At 44.2% G+C, this 19,822-nt stretch overlaps 1 protein-coding gene across 3 annotated transcripts in view; it reads left to right on the top strand.

The window, feature by feature from the left end:
- Positions 1–19,822, top strand: part of ACBD6 (acyl-CoA binding domain containing 6) — an 86,207-nt gene that overhangs the window by 22,033 nt on the left and 44,352 nt on the right. For 2 of the 3 annotated variants that reach the window (XM_068416878.1, XM_068416877.1), the window contains exons 4-5: positions 3,992–4,074; positions 14,972–15,077. In XM_068416878.1, the coding sequence (XP_068272979.1) occupies positions 3,992–4,074; positions 14,972–15,077 (189 nt within the window). The remainder of the gene's footprint in view (positions 1–3,991; positions 4,075–14,971; positions 15,078–19,822) is intronic. The other variant, XM_068416879.1, reaches the window with a different exon arrangement.

Raw genomic sequence — 19,822 nt, 5'->3', positions numbered from 1 at the left:
CTGGGGCTCAGAGATGAAAAATAATAAATCCCTGTCCTGTCTTCAGGGATACATAGCAAGAGGTTGGCTCACCGAACCAACCACCGACAGGAAACTACCGATCTTCCTCTTAGCTGATAATTTTCATCCTGCTCTCCAAAAATGCAAGAAGATAAATGGATCATACTGTGATTATGGGAGACTTTTAAGACCAAAATAGAAGGTGAACTCAAAACCCTCACAAAGAAAATGTTTGTCTCTAATTGTTTTCTGTTTCCATAATGCTTAGTATGATAAAACTATCTTCTCTTTCTCCTTTATTTTTCAATCATGATTAGACTTTAATGTTGTTAAAGCTTATAAGTGAGTTTGAGCTACTGTCTCATTGAAGAGAAGATGGAGCTGAAATTGTCAGTGAGGCATTGGACAGGGTTTTTTAATGTGTCTGTCATTATATGTTAACCTCTGAACTGGGACACGACGTCTGTTTTATGGCTGACAACAATTTAAAGGTATACATCTTGACATCGTGGATAAAGGAAGAAGGGGGAGTGGAGAAAAAAAATGAATTAATGATGTTAGCAAATATTAGTCCCTGTATTTCCATTTCGTTCAGAAAGTGGTTGTCAGGCTCTGAGGCCGTCTGGAGCAGCATTGTCAGTGACAGCCAGTCGAGATGCGATTGTACCTTGAATCGAGCCAGTCTTTTATTGACAAATACAGTGCGCTGAGGCAGGGATGAGGATGCTCTGCTGTCTGTCCCCGGAGGAGTGCGGCTTTTCTCCTGGCATTCCTGGTGACATGTGAGAAGGATAGTTCTGGGCTTAGTGGAGTTCCCCGTGCCAGTCTGGGAGCACACTGGGAGTCAGGGGAGTTGAAAATGTCTTTTAATGAGAACGTATGCTGCATACTGAAGCACATATTTGCCCGTGATTTATGCTAGCTTTGGTAAACCAGATCCACCTCCAAAGTTAACTGTCAAGACTAATAGTGACTTTGATACCAGCATTAATTGTACATGAGCAACAAAGACTCAATGGGCAAGAGTTAGGGGAAAACACGAGAAATTCCAGTGCCTCTTAAGGCATCTCTTATTTCTTTATCACCTCTTCCTGCATCGCTTGCCTGCCACTGCTTGTGCTTTGGCGCTCAAGTGCGATCCTTCAAGGTTTCTTCCCGTGCTGTCACAAATTTCCCTTTATTCCCAGCTTTTAACTGGCAATTTGAGGGCAACCCCCTCACGCTCGCGGAGCCTGCAGTAATTTTGCCTTTTCTACAGCATCCCTCTCACATGGTTCTGACTGCGGGTAATACTGCTGTCATCTGTTGGATTCAGCTTGCAAATTGTGGGAGCTTGGGATCACGTTATTTCTTAACTATCATTAGTTACATGTGTATCTGCAGTACTTTTGGACAGCACTGCCAGCAGTGAAAGAAATTGAGCTGGCTTAATTGAGAGCCACATAGTTAATTATTAGTGCCTTTTTTTAAAGGAGGCGAGAGAGAATGTGCAGTGTCAGTTTTTAATTTCATTGTGGTTTGCAAGCTAATGTGACTTTAAACTCACTGGTCATTATCTCTGTATATGTAGCATTTCCTTTACCTTTCCAGCCCTAAAAGCCCATTTCTGCAGTAGAAATGTCAAGAGATTTAAGAAGGAAAGTGCATCTGCATGTTACTCACCTCATCAGCTCGTGTGAGCGACAAATAAAAACACTGGTTCCTGGGACGTGGTTTAGAAGGAGCAACTTTGTCCCACCTTTTTCATTACCCAGTTTGGTGCGTCGTGCTCAGATATTGTGTGCGAGTCCCTGGCAGGCTGGGCAGGATAGATATTGGAAGCGGGCAGATGAGCTCATGGTATAGGCAAGTTGTCAAGGGCAGCTGGAAAGAAACGAGTTTGTATCTGCATCGAGGCAGAGTTAACGCTTTTTGGGAAGAAGCATTCCTCGTAGCCTGCACAGATTCCCCTTGTGAAGTCCAGTGGTGATGAGTGGTGGAGCCACGATGCTGCCTTTCGTGGCTTTGCAGAGTAGAGGGGCACATCCAATCCTGAGGGGACAGCAGAGACTTTTCCTGTACATTTTTCATAAACTTGTTCTACATATCGAGGACTGTGATGGAATAAGCTTGGTTCAGCATTCATAAATTGAATATTGAGTTACCTATTTCTGTGTGAAAGAGATGAGATAAAAGCTACTTGGACAAAGTAACCTGTATATGGATTAAGAGCCAGAGAAGTTTTTGCCTGAGCACTTTTGGGAAAGCCTTTATCGCTAAGTTTCCCGATGACCTTATGTGTACTCAATCAACATGATTAATCTTTGATAGAAATGCATTGGTTGTGCAAAGAAGGTGAACTTAATCCAAGAACCCTTTTTTAAAATTTCTGACTCTAGAAAGATGAAATGTATTTTCCTAAATGTTGTTTCTGACTTTGAAAAAAAGCAACAACCAAAAACTGGAGTTGGAAGAGATGAAAGAATATAGATTAAAAATTTTTTGTAGTTTCTCATGCTGGTTGAATGACCTCTGTCTCTCAATATCAAAGAAGATAGACTAGTTCTGAATATAGCTTCATTTTATAGAAAGAACTCTCGCATGTACTAACAGATGATCTGAAATTAATTTTCTTTATAAGTGGTGTGGAAATAATTGATGGACAGTAAGGTTCTCTGGTAAATAATTTCAGAGGGGCATTGTACTGTAAAGACTCTGAAGCCCTTTCCCTTCAGGAAAAAGAGAACTTCATGTCATCTTTTACTCTAGATTAGAGAAAGCCTCCTTGCCATAGAATAGTTTTTTTCAAAGCAATTTCCTTTCTATTTTTTCTTAAGTATGTCTCTGATATCTGCAAACCCCAATATTACAGCTTTGGGCTGGTACAGGAGAGCTGAAAGGTGGAACTGGTTGGCGCAAACTGCGCAGAATGTGAAAGTAAATGTATTATGGGGAAAGAGTAAATGGATTTAAAACAACAGCAACCCAGGGAGCAGGAAGAAAAACAAATGTAAGCATGTTTTATTTAAAAAAAAATCAACATCTTGGTAGAATTCGGATGAGGCAGCAACACTTCTTGGTGTAATCAGCAATGTGTTGCAGCTACTGAGAGACTGCTAGAGGTTGGGACGGCTTTCCCTTTGCTTCTGATTTTATTCACCCTCGGTTTGATAATCTATCCTCACGGAAATCCACAGGACTGTCCACTGACAACAGCACGTTGCAATTAATGGGCTGGTTTTATAAGGAATTACTGCTGTGAATTGCAATCTAGTTTTGCCTGCTTACCCCAAGACTGAGGTACTAGATGCCCTAGGAGAGTTGAGGGGTACAGGGCACCAGAAACCCTAAATAGGGTCAGGCTTTCAGACAGCAGGCACTTAGCCCTTTCATAAAGTCTGGCACCAGTGTAAAGCCAGGCAATTGAAGATCCCAAGCTGCAGGATGGTTTGGTTTTTTTTTTTTGAAAAGGTAGGCATGAGGCTCCATATCGATCAATCATTATTCTAATTGTTCATTTCTATTATGGTGGGAATCATTCAGAATCCTAGAGTTCCTGGGAGTAAATCATTTGGAAATGCTGCCCATTATGAAATTTAATTTTAAATCTATATTAAATAGATTTATAAAGGCAAGCTTTGCAGTCTGGTAACATAACATTATGCTGCCTCACAGAGGCTCGGCTTTTGGGTCCTAAGGGGCCACGGCTGGGAGTGTGGCGGAGGCAACACTTTGGCTTGTGAGTGGGACGGCGAGGTTGCCAAGCCTACCTTTGGGGTGACCCTTCTGGGCCATCTTCAGAGGAGCAATGATCCGGTGTGCTGAGAGATCCATCCAGCTGTTCTGGATGGAGTGGGCTCGTGGGGTACCATCTGCTGTGGAGATGGGACTTCCAGAGGGCTGATCCCATCTCCGGGGCAGGGGAAGGGGTGGGAGATGGCAGAGGGGTGGCACAAGCTGGAACAGGATGGGAGCCAGCATGCTGGACCAATCTTTTTTTTTTTTCTTTCAGACGACAGAGAAGAGGGGAAAGGAAAGCAAAACTGCATTTGGAGGCCCAGTTGTCAGCTCATTGTATCAAGAAGAAACTATCAGGTGATTATCTGTGCTGGACTTCAATTAAAACCAGTATTTTTCTAATGTCATTTTGTTAAGCTTTTTTTTTTTAATATTGCACAAGTGTGGTGGCAACTACAACAGGATAATAAATGACAGGAAAGAACTTTTCAGGTCCATAATCATTTAAATCAATAACTGCCTGTATCATTGCCAGGTAGTAACCTTTCCCTAGCTCAGGATGTGGGGGAAGGGCAAGGCTTCCCATTTTTCAGTTATATAGCTAAAAAAAGGGAACATTGGATATTCTTAATAGAAAGCTATTCAGACACTACCTTTTTCAAATCGTTATTTCTTTACCAATACATTCATTAAGGATTGTTCAGTGAAGGCTTTAATGTTGGACAATGTTTGCCTTCAGGGAGAGTTTGTACCTTATATCAAATTAATTTTTTCTAGCTTCTGCAGCTAGCATAGCAGAAATGCATTTACTGAACTAGAATGGCTGCTATTTAAAACCTGTCAAGGTGCAAGTACTAAGTGACATTAGCTACTGAATAAGGACAGCTGGGTTTTTTTGTTTGGTTGGTTTTTTACTGTTCCAGACTACTAATCATGGGTATAATATTAACTCCAATACCTAAATGATTGTCTGGAGGGATCTTTCAGAATACAGCATCATATTTTTAGTTAAAGTGAACAGTCAGGGAAGACTAAATTTTTGAGCAGTGTTTGCTGTCATGTTGCAGTCACCCATTTATGTGTATGTGATTGCATTTGTTTTATTGAATGTCTTGCATCATTTTAGTCCAAGAAAATTAAAAGATAAGCACTGATTTCTCTACACACAGCCTCCCAAGCTTCCTGAGAACTTTCCTGAAGTGCTAAAACTCTAACACAGCATTTCTTTGACTTGTAGTCACAAACTAATGGAAAATAAATCTTGAGCAGGTGGCTCCAAACCCTTTGCAGGGAGCTCAGGTAGAAATTGATACGACTGTTCTGTATAAGCACATAGGGTGGTAGTTTTGTGCTCGGCAGTAGTGTGGGCACTTCCCTCAGTGTTGCAATTGGCTTTTTAGAGAGGTGGAATGGTTGGCCAGGAGTAACCTTCTCTGCCTCACATGGAGAGCCAACAGGTCTTTAATTTGCCCCTGGACCTTGACCAGCAGTGGTCAGGTATGACCTTGGTTTAACACGCTGCTTGAAGAATAGCACTTCTGCTAGCCACAAGCTCCTTTTTCTTCCCTGCGCTGTCAGTGTGGGTCTCAGCCAACACCCTTGATCTCATAGTTTGACCTTGTGGTTCAAATCCTGTTCCAGCTCTCCTTTTAGGAGTGGAATATATCAGTGCTGCTCAGTGTTGGGTGCTAAGCATGAGCTATGCTTAGTCCTACAGTGCTTTCAGAGTCTTGGCTATCCCAAGTACCGCCCATGCCCCTTCTTGAAGATGAAATACAGCACAATATACAGGAAAATGGAGCTGGCTGGTTGGCTTGACTAGTCTAAATCTTCTTGTTGTACATTTGTCTTTATTTCCATGAGAACATGATTTGTGCAGGACTTGAAAATAAGTACAGCTCTGAATACATTTTCTCCAAACATACCATGAGGAACATATGTGCTGTATGTTTAGTACAGCATAGCTGTAGTCTTTACAAAATGAGGCTGGAGGCAGATGTGGCCTCTGACACAGCTGGAATAGGGTGATTCTGCTGAAAGTGAGTTACATGAAGTCTCCTGACTATGCTGGCACAATGGAAACTCATGTGGTCCCTTAGCACAGCTTAGCTCGCAGGCATCAGTGTCTTCAGCTGCAAGATGGGAAGTGAGCAAGTGTCGTCATCATTATCTCACCCACATGCAGGTTGTACAGCTTCAACTTTCTCAGTCCAGTTGCCCATGTATTATGAGTTTTGTCTGCTGTTCATTCAGCAGAAGAGGGAATAAATGTGTGCAAGTATAGGCACATCTCTAATGGTGATAATTATAATAGTAAAAGCATGGCCCTTACCAGCAAAATTTCCCTAGTACCAAATGTGCAAGCAGATGAGCTGAAGAAGGATGGCTCTAGACATTCAGTGTGGCATCCAAGTTTACCTAGAGCATGGAGTGAATTGGTTTGATAGTAATACCACTCACCTGAGAAGGGTGACTTTTTTGAGGCTCTGTGTGGTTGCTTACAAGAGCACAAGGTTATCATTCTGTAATACATCAGTGCCTTTGTAAATAGAAGGTAGTCTTAAAAAAATAAAAATGTTTAAGGGGAAAGAAATCTTAATAGCTTCAGCCAGCATAAACTCAAACACATTGATAGTTACGGGTAAGTCCCGTGCTACAAGTTCAGTGTGTGTATGTATGCCCTGTCTAAACCTAAGATCTGAGAAGAGAAACTTTGATGCAGACTATTTTATTACAGAATGACCCAGAATCACAGAATGTTAGGGATTGGAAGGGACCTTGGACTAGATGATCTTTCAGTCCCCCTGCCGGAGCAGGGATTGTTGACTCAGTTGTCTATGGTGGGCCTACTGAAGCTTTACAACAAGCTTCCAAGAATTGGAACGTAAATCAAAGCACTTTAGTCTCTGTTTCCCGGGGCTGTTAATAGGATAAATATTTTCTAGTTACAGGAATCATATTAAGGAAGCCTGGCATAAGCAAAAAAAAAAAATTATTTTGTGTACTAAAAACTAAAACTCGAGTCCTCATCAGCCCTGGGTTCTGACAGGCTGCTGAAAGCAATTTCTCAGCAGGCATTGCTCTGCCAAACACAGCCTACCATATGCCCTTTAGGATTCCGCTGATGCAAAGGCAGGAAAAGGCTGTCTAATTTATCTGGAGCCCAGCATCATCACGGCCTCACCTTGCACCAGGAGATAAACAAGAACACAGGTACAGAGTTTTGAAGGTTCACCTAAGCAGGTTCACTTACTTGATTCTTACTAGAAGCTTTTGAACAATTTATCAAACAATTAACCTCCTCCGAGCTGCTGCCATGTGATAGGAAGATGAGAGATTTTGTTTTAAATAGTGTAAACCACTAGTTTACCATCAGCTGTAAATTACCAAGCAAAGCAGCAATGCCATCGCTTTCAAACTGAGTGTCTAAAATTATGCATAAATAATGCTTTACAATCCTTTTGGGGAATGAAATGCTTGGGGGTTAGGGTGCATATCTGTAAATGTTGGACATACCCTACCCTAAAGTCAGGTGGATCAGCAGCAGGAGGAACTGGGATGGTGCCAGGGCTGATTTTTGCCTTATCACTAATTATCTCAAATGTTTCTGCTTTGAGAACAAGATAGAAAAATGGTGAGTCTGGCTCACAGAAGTGCATTGCACCGATTCCAAATAAATTCAAGAACATCCATAGAAACAGGTTATACTGATCTAATTAAATCAATTTAGCAAGAGATTGGGTTAAATCAGTGCAATTTGTGTGTTCATAGATCAATCTTCAAATCAGGAGAAGGTCTCTTGAGCTAATGAGGCATAGCAGTTATTTACTTTGGGGTGCTGGGCACTGGTCATCAATTAGGAGTCATTAATAAACCCTGGCAATAAAGAGCTCAAGTACCCCCAGTGACTAATGGGGAGCAGTTGCAGAATGTATTAGCATAGTGCTCTGCCTCTGTGTTTCTCTGCAAATCACTTATCTCACTCAGGGCATTACATAAAAATAACGTGTGCCGCTGACTGATGATGGAACTTGGAGGTTCCTCTGGAAGGAAGGATTTAGAAATTATCTGTGATTTCAGGCTGGGTATAGTGGTGGGGTTTTTTTTACTGCTCCATAAAGCTTTCTGTCTGTTTTCTGGTCTTAGTACCAGAACGAAAGCAGTAGTAGCTGAGCTCTTTCATGATCAAATAGCTATAATTACAGTTTCACAAACCTACGAAATGAGCAGCGAGATGAGGTTGACTGATGTGTCACCAATACAAATCTAATCTAAGACACAGACTGAGGGAGATGCCAAAAATACCGTAGCATTGGAAATTCAACTTTAAAGTTATTTTTCAATATTTTTTTAAAGCGGGGGGAGAGGGAGGCAATTCATAAGTGTTTCCAACAAATGAAAGCATTGACTTGGCAGATGGAGAATGCGAAATAATGCGGCCAAACGTTCGTGTCCCTTTCTGCTTCCCCTGGAGGAGCCCTCCTGCTCTCTGCCGGTGGCTATTTCCACGCGGCCTCGGTGTGCTGGGATGGGATTGACACCCGCCGATTGACACGGAGGTTTTCCTAAGGTGTCCTCCACACTTCTGCCCTCCCGAGGGATGCTGAAGAAGCCCTTTTCTGGTAGAAACTTCCACCCTTTCCCATAACCCTGGTCACGAGTGGGGCTCCCTTTAGGATCGGGGCGCGGAGCGGGCACCCCTCGTATTCGGGAGCCCGCCTGGTGCCATGTAATCTATCAGAATTGTATTAATCCCACTAACGCAGCCGCCATCTGGCCCCACTGCCAGGCCGCCTCGCACGAGCCCCCGTGATGGATGGCCTCGGGAATTGATTAGTTGTTGTGCGAGACAAATGAACTGTTTTGGCAGAAAATACCAGAGGTCGCTGCGTGTGGTCAGGCACAAAGGCTGCTGAATTTTAAAGAGCTGCTTCCAGCGTCCATGGCGAGGATGCCGCTTCGGAGCGGCAACGGCTTTCGAGACGAGCCCGGCGCTCCGGAGCACCGTTGGGGTTTTGTTCTCTCCCTCCAGCCCCGCTTTTGGGAGCGCCACACTGGCGATGAGCGCCGAGCTGCAGCGGTGTGGGAGCCGGCACCCTCGCCGTGTTGGGAATTACGGGCTCGTGCTGGTGTTGTGTGTGCGTTGGGTGGCTGTGCCACAGATGCCTGTCGCTCGCACAGGGCTGGGCAGTCCCTGCCAAAGAGCTTCCCCAAGCAGCCCCCAACGTGCTCAGCCGTGGCGTGTGTCAAACAGAACACCTGCGGGTCCAGGCAGCTGGGCTTTGGGGGTTGTTTTTTTTTTCAGGTCAGTGTCATTTAGAAATGGATGCTCTTCTGGTGATGTTTAGCAGGCAAGTCCCTGACTTTCAAGATGATTGCCAAGTTTATTGCTTCCCCCCCTTTTTATTGTCCCCGGAGCGGTGACCCTTGGGGCTTCGCTTTGTTGTGCGAAGGGGCGGCTTGGCTCAGGCCTGCCTTCCCTTCAGGACAGCGCATCCTTCGGTGGCGGCTCCCGTTTGGGGTTTTCACGGCCGCCGCCTCCCCAGTGCTGCCGCTAATCTACCGAAGTGCATGCGGCGGGTGGGGAATTGGATGACACATGTCTCGCTATGTCCCGGCTGCTCTCGGAGGACGGCACGCGAGTGTGCCGGCAAGTGGGCAACACTTCCCCCGGGACGGCCTGCCGGCTCAAAATAAACTTGAGTTATGGATTTATTCAGCTTGTAAAACCTCAGCTGGCATAAATAATTGAGAAAGCAAAGGTTTGTCTGGTGTGCATGCCTCAGGGACCCACTCCTGCCTCCCTCCCTCCCACCACCCTTTCTTATGAAAATGATCCCAGTTGCACTGATAGATAATAACAACACCAAGCAATTAAAAGCTATGGGTGGCTGGAGAGAGGAGAAAAGGTTCAGTTAATGAGCTTTTCCTCTTCCTGTGCCCAGGAGAGCCTCAGAAGTGACGAGGCGATTAAAGCGAAGAGATAATTATAGATTATGTGAAAATGGGTCCCTTGGGGGCCGAGGGCCTTGACATAAGCGGTAAGTGTTGCGAGCGTCTCTCGGCTCCCCGCACGCCGCCCGCTCCGCTCCGCCGCGCTCCCGCTCGCTCGGCAGCACCGTGCCAAGCAGGCGGGCGAAGCCACCTGTTAGTGGCACCCGGGGCCGCTCCGCCGCGGGTCCGCTGGGACGTGGCTTGGACCAGCCCCAGGAAAAAGGGGAGAGGACGCCCAAAGTAGCACCCGATCGCAGCCCTCTGCCCAGGGCTTTGTGCTGGAGGTAACCTGTGAGGGGGGAGGAAGGGGATGGGGCGAGCCTGGAGGATGCTCTCTGCGCGAGGGTGGAATATCTGAATTTCAAGTCTCTTCTGTGCCCTTTTTCATGGCGGTCTCGGTGGCTGTTCAGGAAGCAAATAGGTTTACAGCACTCCAGGTAAGAAGTGAAGGCTGATTAACCAGTGGCAGATCTTTTCCATGAGCTGTTTAAAAGCTGTTGACTCAACATGTGTTCTGGACAGCTTATGAAGAAGGCTTGTGAAGCCTTCCAAGTCTGGGAAGAGAGGGCTTGGTTTAAGTCCTTCTATGCCCTTTTATTCAAGGGTGGGAAAAGCTGCCCATGTGTTACCTGCAGGCAACAGGTATGTTTCAGCTCAACATTAAACAAGATTTAGCATCTCTCATTGGGGGTGGGGGAGAGCAGAAGAAAATAGCTTTGGGGGTTGAACATGTGTGAGCAAGGGAGAAGAGAAACCCTTCTGGCCATCCTCAAGAAATAGATGTAAACACATTTACTGCTCTTACTGAGAGTCACATAGTCACTGATTTGAAGACTCCTTTTTAGCTCAAAAAGAGCTGGTGCTTGTGTATCACAGAATCTGACATAGAAACAAAACTGCAGCTGAGTCTTCCTTTTAGTTACGGGTTTTAAATAATTGTGTGTGTCTCCATTAGGTTGAGTTTCATGGTCTTTCCCATCTGAAGATGTCTTGAATGCTGTATTTTTACTTAAATTGAGATTTTTCTGAAAATACTTATAGAAATGCTATGGGTCCCATCCCTGCCCCCCAACATTATCTGAGCAATATCTTTATGTCTTTGCAGTGTCTCTTACTTTTGTATTCCTGATGTGCTTCTGTCTGGTTTTAGACTGTTTCCACCAGTTTCTGGGCCTTGCTGCTGACTTGTACCAGTTTTACACGGAATGCAAATTCCTGCTAGGAACCAGTGTGATAAAAACACTGCATCCTTTTTGTTTTCTTGTAGCAACTACAGTGGAGGGATTGTTCAGTATGTACACATACACACATGTGAAATAAAAGGGGGGAAAAAAAGCCCTGAGTTGTAAGGTTTTCAAGCTATGTTTCTTATTTGTCCTGTGTGGTTTTGAATGCAAAGTTGGCAAATAACAGTAACTTGTCTTTAGTCCATTCACACCATTCAAGTGGAGCTTTTTCCCTAGTGTTGGTCCCTCCAAAAATCTGGTTTTAGCTCCTCTGAGCTCTTTTCTCAGTTTCCCTTCCTGGTTTTGGCACGCGACTAGATCAAATTGTTTTAAATGTCTGGACTGCAGCTTCACATGATTATTTTGTTTGCAGGTAAAATGTCTTCGTTACCACTGTATGGACTTCCCTAGAATCTGTTCAGGAAAGGACTCATTTCTCTTTATTAATATTTGTAGAAAAGTTGGAGATAATATATGCTAATTTTTTTAAAGGGGGCATCAGGGGCAGAGGAAATGGTTTAAAGCCTGAGAAATAAATGCAGAGTAGAAAGACGAAATTTCCCAAAACCTTATCTTCGGGAGGGGAAATGGCTATTCTGGATTAATTCCATTGTGGAGACTTTTTGAAAGAAAAGTGTTTTTTTGGAAGGGGGATACATAGAGCATTTGCAGAGGTGATTATTCCAGAAAAGCTAAATCATACCCAATAGCTGTGTCAGGTCGTTTTCCCCCTTATGGGCCATAATATCATCAGGAAAAGACTGTAGAAGTCTTGTCTGGAGGCTGTGGTAGGAAGGTCGCCTGGTTTTGGTACATCGGTGTTAAGGTGCCCTCTCTCCGCTGGTGCGGACCCTGCAGCACGTGCCTCGTGGAGCACAGTCAGTCGTTTTATGGCTGCCATGTACCTTCTGGTACTGAGCACAGTCAGTTGTTTTACCGCTGCCGTGTGCCTCTGGTACCTCTGGTGCTGCCAGGCAAGGTCTGGCATGGCTGAGCCGATGGGGCTCTGCGGCATGTGGATGTGCCAGTGCCCAGGCTGGCTGGATGGCATCACTGCCAGCGATGGAGGGCACAGCCTGAGCTCGTGGCTGTGACACGGAAAATCATCCAGGATTAACTGAGGATGGTTGTGGGCTTCCGTAGCAAGGAGAGACTGGGCTCTGCTTTGGTGTTAGGGAAGAAAGAGTTATCTGTAATAAATGAAGTGTGGGTGGCTGTGCAATGGGGGAAACGCTGCTGGAACCAAGTTACTGTACAGTGTTGTCTGAAGAGCAGCTTCGGCCAAAAGGCTGCTTTCAGCAGCCCAGGGGGTGTTTGAGAGGTTGGACTAACATGGTAGGACTAGAGGGACTTCCTGGCATATCAAATCAGCCCTTGTTAGTGGGGGCAGGCATGTCTCATAACCTCCATCATGAATCTGTCAAGCTCCATCTCGAGCAATATAAGCTTTTGCCTTTTCTAATTCTGCCACAAGATTCTTTTTTCCCTAGATTTCAAAGTAATTGCATCTAAAGCATGCGGCGATCTATTTCCCAGGAGTTTGTGTAGTGTACAGACCAGACCTCCAGCAAATGAGTTCATGAGAGACTGGTTAAGAAACTGGAAGACTTCTGTAATGTCCCTAGGCCTATAGGTGGAGTGGGAAATCGTGTGCAGCATCCAGCTCTTTGCTAGAAAGGTACAAGTCAGCTCTGAGGAAGGACTGCTTGTGTACAAAGAATAGGGGTGATGTGCAGGAGAACGGTGCTACTAAAGGAGCAACGTGGGAGAGTGGTCAGGGGAAGCGACTTCTTTGGAGAAGGCAGCACTTTACTGCAGGAGCTGAATATCAACACTTTTTTCCCCACCTTTTATTGGCACTGAGGAAGGAAATGGATGCTTGAGGTCTGAAGAATAGAGCATAAATTAGTAAGCCAAGTGTGTAATAACAAGACTGAAAGACAAAAGTTGTGTCATGGAGCTCTTCCTGTCCTGATGGGAGCAGGGGGCATGGTCTTGGTGACATTGGTATTTTCATTTCACCTGGGACTACAGGCCGAAGAGCTTCACTTTTTCTTTGTAACCCATTGCTCAAATGCAGGTAATGTTTAGACTTTACTTTTCCTTGCTCTGACATTCTTCAGCCTGCAAGGTGCAAGAGCAGTGCAGAAGAATGGGAGAAGTGCTGTTGGATCGAGTCTCCTCAGACTGCCCCATGGCGCTGCAGAGGCTGTTCTTGCCTGCCCAAAAGGCCCACAGCAGACGACGTCCCTCATGGGTCTGACATGCTCCACCAACCTCCCCTTTTTATGAGGAATTTCCTTGGAGGCTGTCAGGTCCAAGTTCTGCTGAACATCCAGACTATCTTAAGTTGAGGTGACTGAAAACTGGGGATGTCATGAGAGGCAAGTAGTTTTGTGTTTAACTCTTGTGAAGCTGCCAAGTCCCATAGCAATGCTGATGGGTTCATTTGAGCCATACTCTTCATCTGGAAACTAGAGAGAGAGGGTAGCATGTGGCCTTTTGGTTTACTTCTAGAAAACCAATGACCTCTTTTCTCCTCATTAGGAACACAGTTGTATCAGTGTATCTATACCTAAAGGTATTATTGTAAAGGTGCCTCAATGCTAGTATGGCATAACCCACTTTCCATAGAAAAATCAGCTGTGCTGGAATAACTTTCCACTGGCATACCAGCGTGGATGGTAGGAGAGTTGTACTTTCTCAGCAATACTGGTGTCAATAACTTCCCATCATTAGATATGTGAGTGCAGATTTATACAGCAAGATAAAAATGTCTTTGTTCTGCTCTGTCCCTTTGCTAAAGATTCCTAACACTTGCTTTTTCAACTGCTGTGAAGCCCTGTAGCTCCTAGTCACTCATACGCAGCTTTTTCGTAGTGTTTTAAGAATCTGTGAAATGTCTTAACTTCATTAGAGGTTCTGTTTGGCTGGTAAGAACAGAAGTTTTGAGGTGTCTGAGGTCAGGGTACTGCTTTTAGTTATAGAAGAAGCTATAGGTGTATCTCCAGCACCTGTGACACCACAACTTGTTGATCTTTCTGCTTGCAAGCAGACTTAAGTGAGCACGTGGTGGGGTCCTGGCACAGACACGTGCTGGTCCCTCTGCATACGCCAGCCTGCTGCTCTGAACAGAGATCATGGTCCAGCTTTGTCTTAACACCATCAATACAAAAAGGAGGGCAATGGGGTCACTTGCAGGCTGGTAAAGAAAGAAATAAAACCAACCACACCCTGTGACCAGGTTCCAAGACAAACACCAAAGATTTCACAAATCCCGGAACCAAGGAGTGCCCAGTAATGTCAGGCAGCTGTTTTAAAGCCACCAAATAAAGTACTTGCCCACTGTTGACCCCTTCACACACAGAATACTATGTTGTAGATCTTGTCCTTGAGAGAGGCCAAGAGTATGAATGGGTTAAAGAGCAGAATAGAGTGGAAAAAGGACCTGGAAAAGGCTGATAAATATGCTCATCGGATGCAGCCTCTAGCTACAGAAATCCTTAAGCCACTGAGTTTCTGAAGCTGGGAGGATCTGACTGGGGACAGATTGCTTTGCATGTGTCCTGTTTCTTCTGCTTTTTCTCCAAGCCATCGTTACTGGCCACCGTCTCAGACGGGTGGCTTTGGAAGGGCCTTCAGTCTGACCCAGAGTGGCTGTTATAAGTTTGTGTAGCAGGGAGAAGAGCAGCTTTAGCCTTTTGTCTTCTGTGGGGTTGCAGTGATTTATACCAGGACTTGAACATGGGTTTTGCTGGCTAATTATACAGACTACCTGTGCCAGTTCACAGGAGTAACTGACTTTTGCCCTGGCATTGTATTGTTAAAAACAACCTTTGTTTTCTAGGAAGCAAGATCTTCTGCCTCTTACCTTGAGAAAAAAACATGTTATTCTGCGTGTGCCATACTAGGCATCTGTTTCAGTCCAGGAATACTATTGAAATGTCTGTAGCAAAGTTAGAGCATGTGATGTGCATGTGGCCTTTGTCTTGTGCAGTAACATGGTGCTTCTTTTGCTTTTGTTTCCTGAATAGGGAAGAGGACAAGAACATTTTTGATTACTGCAGAGAAAACAACATTGACTATGTAACCAAAGCCATTCGATCAAAAAAAGTGGATGTGAATGTCACAGATGAGGAGGTATGGAGAAAAAGATAAAGACCGTCAATCTTTTAACTGTTTGTGTTAATTCAGTGCCACTCCTTTTCAAACTTCCCTGGTTAGGAGTGTTATAAAAAGGTACTACAACAGTTAGACAAACACTTGGTCATTGAAACAGGGATAATCTATTTGAAAATAGCTTTCCACTGGATTTCTGTTAGTGCGGATGTACTAACTGTGATGCTGTAGTGTATCAGAAACTTACTTTCTATGTTATTTTCAGCAATGCCAGCAGCCACTTGCAGAACGACATCTCTTGAATACCCCGCTTTCCCCACCTTGTACGCTAAATGTGGTCAAATAGAAGTAGGAAGTGAGGGAAATGGCTTTTTTGACCGATGAACTCTGTTCACGGGTGAAGTAGGCTTTCTGCCGTGCCATCGGCTTTTCATCCTTCCCAGGTGGAGGGCAAATGAGTGACACTGGCTTTCCAGCTGCACAAAAACACCAACATCATCCAGTCTTTCTCTGCTCATCAGACTGAAAACACCATTTCCCCATAGGGAGATAATACTGGCATTGCCAGAAACCTCAAGAATAAGAGAAGTGTCTAAAATTGTGAATTGACTTGATCCTTTTCTTGTTAAAAGCAAGCACCTGTAGCCAGTTCCCTGTTCATCCTTCAGGAAATGCAGCCGTACCAGCGTTACCGCCTTGGTTTCGGTGCTTGCACACTGCCACCTAGCCCTGCTCCTGCTCCCTCGTACGTACAGCTACTTTTGCCCGCTGCTTTTCCAGCACATTGTGTTTTGGTGAACAGATGAAGTGCTTACACATTCATAGACTGAGACGCCACAAATTCAGTTGGGTTCTCCTGTAGCTCTAAGCAGATTTCTGCCCTCTGAGCCATGACAGCCCTGGCTGGGGCTCTGAATGCTGATGGCAGGGCCTTTTATTATTAATCAGGAATTCATGTGAATTAATTTTCAGAGGAGAGGAGGGAGGGTGTTCATGATCAGGGCTGGAATTCCACATCATAAATTCAATGAACTGAAACTGTCATGTGCCACACAGCTGCTGCACAGCACCATTACTGAGCTCCGTCCCTCCTTCTGCTGGTCACAGGTTACAGGAGTAAATGTCCAAGGCAGTCCCACAGAACACGGCTAGAGTCCTTTCACTAATAAAAGCTCATTTTGGGGATTCACATGCTTGCAATGAGTGTGTAATAACATCATGTTAGCATTGCTTCATTTCCACTAGCAAGGTGCGCTTTTGTAGTTAGCAGGGTTGGGAAGCTCGTACCTTCCTTTGTGTTCAAGCAACAAATGGGCTCGTTTTCAATTGAAGAAATTGGGTTTTTTTAAAAAAAAATCAAAATATTTGGTGAAAGATGGCTGAAATATTTTTGTGCTCTAACAACATAAATGTTTAGAGACAGATCTGGTGGTATCCTCTTTGGGAATTGTCCACAAGTCTCTGATGTAAGAGAAGACATATTTCTAAACTAATGGGTATTAGATTCCCACTGGTGCAAAATTCCCCCCCGGATTAAATCCTCACATCCTCAGTGATTTTGGCTTACTCCAGCAAGTGCTCAGAGAAGTAAGAACCGTTTTGTTTTGTTTTGTTGGTTTGGTTTGGTTTTTTTGGTAAGTGCTGGCTTCCTTAGGCTTGACTCTAACTGGTCTGAAGAAAAAAAAAAAATTAGCATACCAAAAAGAAAAATCTGAAAGAAATATTTATTTCATGTTGTGTTAAGGAGTTGAAACTATTACCAGTGTTGTTTGATATCCAAACGTGTTCCTCACAATCTGGAGGGCAGCTTATTTTCCAATATCGTGCAGGTTGATTGAAGTTTTAGAACCCATTTTAGACTAGACATAACCCAGACCGAGCTTTTGGTAGAGTGAAATGTATGCAAGCATAATCTTGTCATTTTTATTAACTATTTTAGTGTTACTGTATAAATACATCCTGCCATATCCAAAAGATGCCTCTCCTAGCCCTCTGAACATAACTCACGCTGTCAATCCTGTGATTTAAATGCATATAAATTTAAAAAGGCGGCAGGGATACATACAAAGAGTTAACTTGTTATGGAACAAAATCTACCGAAGCACCAAATAGTCTTGTGCTCAACTGCAAAGATGCTAGGCTCAGCCTTTCCTTGTTACAATAAAGACTTGATGGAGATTGTAAGGTGTTTAGATTTTATTCCTGTGATGCGTTAGTACTGCATCTAATTGTATCTCATTTTGCGCAAACCTGAAATAAGTTAGCGAAAGGAGAAAAGAAATCAAGGATAAAAATGTAAAATGGGGATAAGCCAACTTACAGAATCACAGAATCAATGAGGTTGGAAGAGCCCTCTGGGATCATCGAGTCCAACCATTGCCCTGACACCACCATGTCAACTAGACCATGGCACTAAGTGCCATGGCCAGTCTTTTCTTAAACACCTCCAGAGATGGTGACTCCACCACCTCCCTGGGCAGCCCCTTCCAATGGCTAATGACCCTTTCTGAGAAGAAATTCTTCCTAATGTCCAACCTGAACCTCCCTTGGTGAAGCTTGAGGCTGTGTCCTCTTGTCCTACCACTAGTTGCCTGGGAGAAGAGGCTGACTCCCGCTCTGCTACAACCTCCCTTCAGGGAGTTGTAGACTGCAATAAGGTCACCTCTGAGCCTCCTCTTCTCCAGGCTAAACACCCCCAGCTCCCTCAGCCGTTCCTTGTAGGTCAGACCCTTCACCAGCTTGATCGCCCTCCTCTGGACTCACTCCAACAACTCGAAGCAAAAGGATTTCAGAAAGGGCAGTAGAAGTCTCTGGAGTTTAGGTAGATGTGGTCTTAGATAGAAGCGTAAGTGGTCTTCTCCCCACAAGAAATAAAGATCTTCATGTCCAGTGTTCAAGCCAGCATACCTGCTAACAGTTTGGGTATCATAAACTTCAATTTAGAATTAAACAAAGAATCTAATGACAGTAATCATGTACAAGCTTCCATTTACTGTATCTAAATTGCCCAGAGTTCAACAGAATAGCTTGCATTCACTTAGAAGTAGTAGCACAGACTAAAACAACCCGTTTCTCTTACGTATGTCAGCAGGGCTAATGAAATAAGAGATGGACTGTGGCTGTGAAGTTGCCACCGGCACATCCTGGTGGTGTGGATTGCTTGCTGCCTTTCTGAGAACAATATTTCTTCGACTTTTAGCAAACCAGAAGGTGCTTAGAGGCATAGATGAGTTGCTTTTGTAATTTGTGCCGAGGGCTGTGGAGGTTGTAGATAGAGAATTTTTATTTTAATTGTTGGAGGAATCCCAGTAAACAAACACGTTACCTGCGTGCAGTATTTAAGCCCTTGCCAAAACTTTAATGAAAGGCATCTGAAATGATGCTCGCTTGGTCCCTGATCCTCGTGCTTTTGAGACAGCAAGTGCCAAGTTGGTGCCAGCTTGCCAAGGAAAGGGCAGGGGAAAAAAAATGGGTTTGAAGAAGGATCACATACTTCTGGATGTACAGGCTTACTCCCGTTAGAAAAACTTCCCCAAATGTTTTGGAGCTCTGAAAGTGATTGACTTCTAAATCAAATCTGAAGTTTACCTGGATAATTGCACCAACAGCCCTTCCGTTCGCTGTTTTTGCTGTCACGGGGGGATGCAGCCCTTCTGTGTATATGTCTTCTTAATTACTGGTAATAAACCGCCACAATTTAGAGTGGCTCTCGTTGCTGTACAGCCATTACAGCCGCAAACATCGTGCCTAAAAGTGTAGCTTAATGTTGTAGCACATCCATTCAGTTTGGCTTTGTTCTCCTCTTTCTCTGCGCTGGCTAATTGATGTGAAAATCATTCCCGTCCGTTTGTCTGCTGAGACTCGGTGTATCTGCGACAAATCCCTGTCCTGTGCTTTGTTTGTGAACACCCTGTGACTTGGAGCTGAGCAAAATTGATGTGCTGTTGGCTTGAGAAACTGCTGCAGAAGCTGGCCAAGCTGGCAGCGGCGATCCAAGCAAAGCACGGAAGATTTAAGAGGCAGGGTTAGTGCACTGGGGCTATTTTTATGCTGTTTTTATTAAATGCTTCAAAGGCAGGGGAAAATGCACCCTCTCAAGTAACTTCTGCAACAACTGTTGTGTGTTTGAATTGCGAAGAGGAGGGAATACCTTGATGTTTGATTGCATTTAGCCGAGACCTCACTACTGCGGTGCTTTCCTGTATGAAATTATTCGTGTTGCTTTGGGTCTCTCACTGCTTAATGAAATAGTTATTTAAACACACAAACACATCTAATATGCTGATATAAAGCAGCAGCTGTGCAGACTAAAGAATTTTTCAACCTGCATAGGTGATATCTGTGCTATATGAACAGGTGGATTGTACAGTCGGTTTAAATTTGTCTTATAGCTAAGGTTTGTTTTAAAGAAGACATGGGAAACAAGTGGACTTTGTAGCTCTATAGATGCCTCAGTACAGTAACTAGAACTCCTGAGCGTTTTAATTTGCCTGATACTGTGCAAATAGTAGTGAATATTATCTTGTTTTAAGTACAAGTTTCTTAGCAATGCTTTTTATGACATAGTAAGTAGGCTGAGATTCTTCTGCAGGTACTTTTCCTTTCACATCCAATGGTGTGCTCTTGCACAGAAGGTCTCCAAAGTCCCTTAAACCCTGCGTTGAGAGCATAGCATGCTGCGAGGATGCAGACATTTCTGGGGTGGAACGTGTCAGCTTTTTAATAGTGCACAATTACAATGCAGAGCCATTTAAGGCACTAATTGG

Source organism: Nyctibius grandis, chromosome 21, assembly GCF_013368605.1.
Source record: "Nyctibius grandis isolate bNycGra1 chromosome 21, bNycGra1.pri, whole genome shotgun sequence".
NCBI lineage: Eukaryota > Metazoa > Chordata > Aves > Nyctibiiformes > Nyctibiidae > Nyctibius > Nyctibius grandis.
This window is presented reverse-complemented; position numbering and strand designations above follow the sequence as displayed.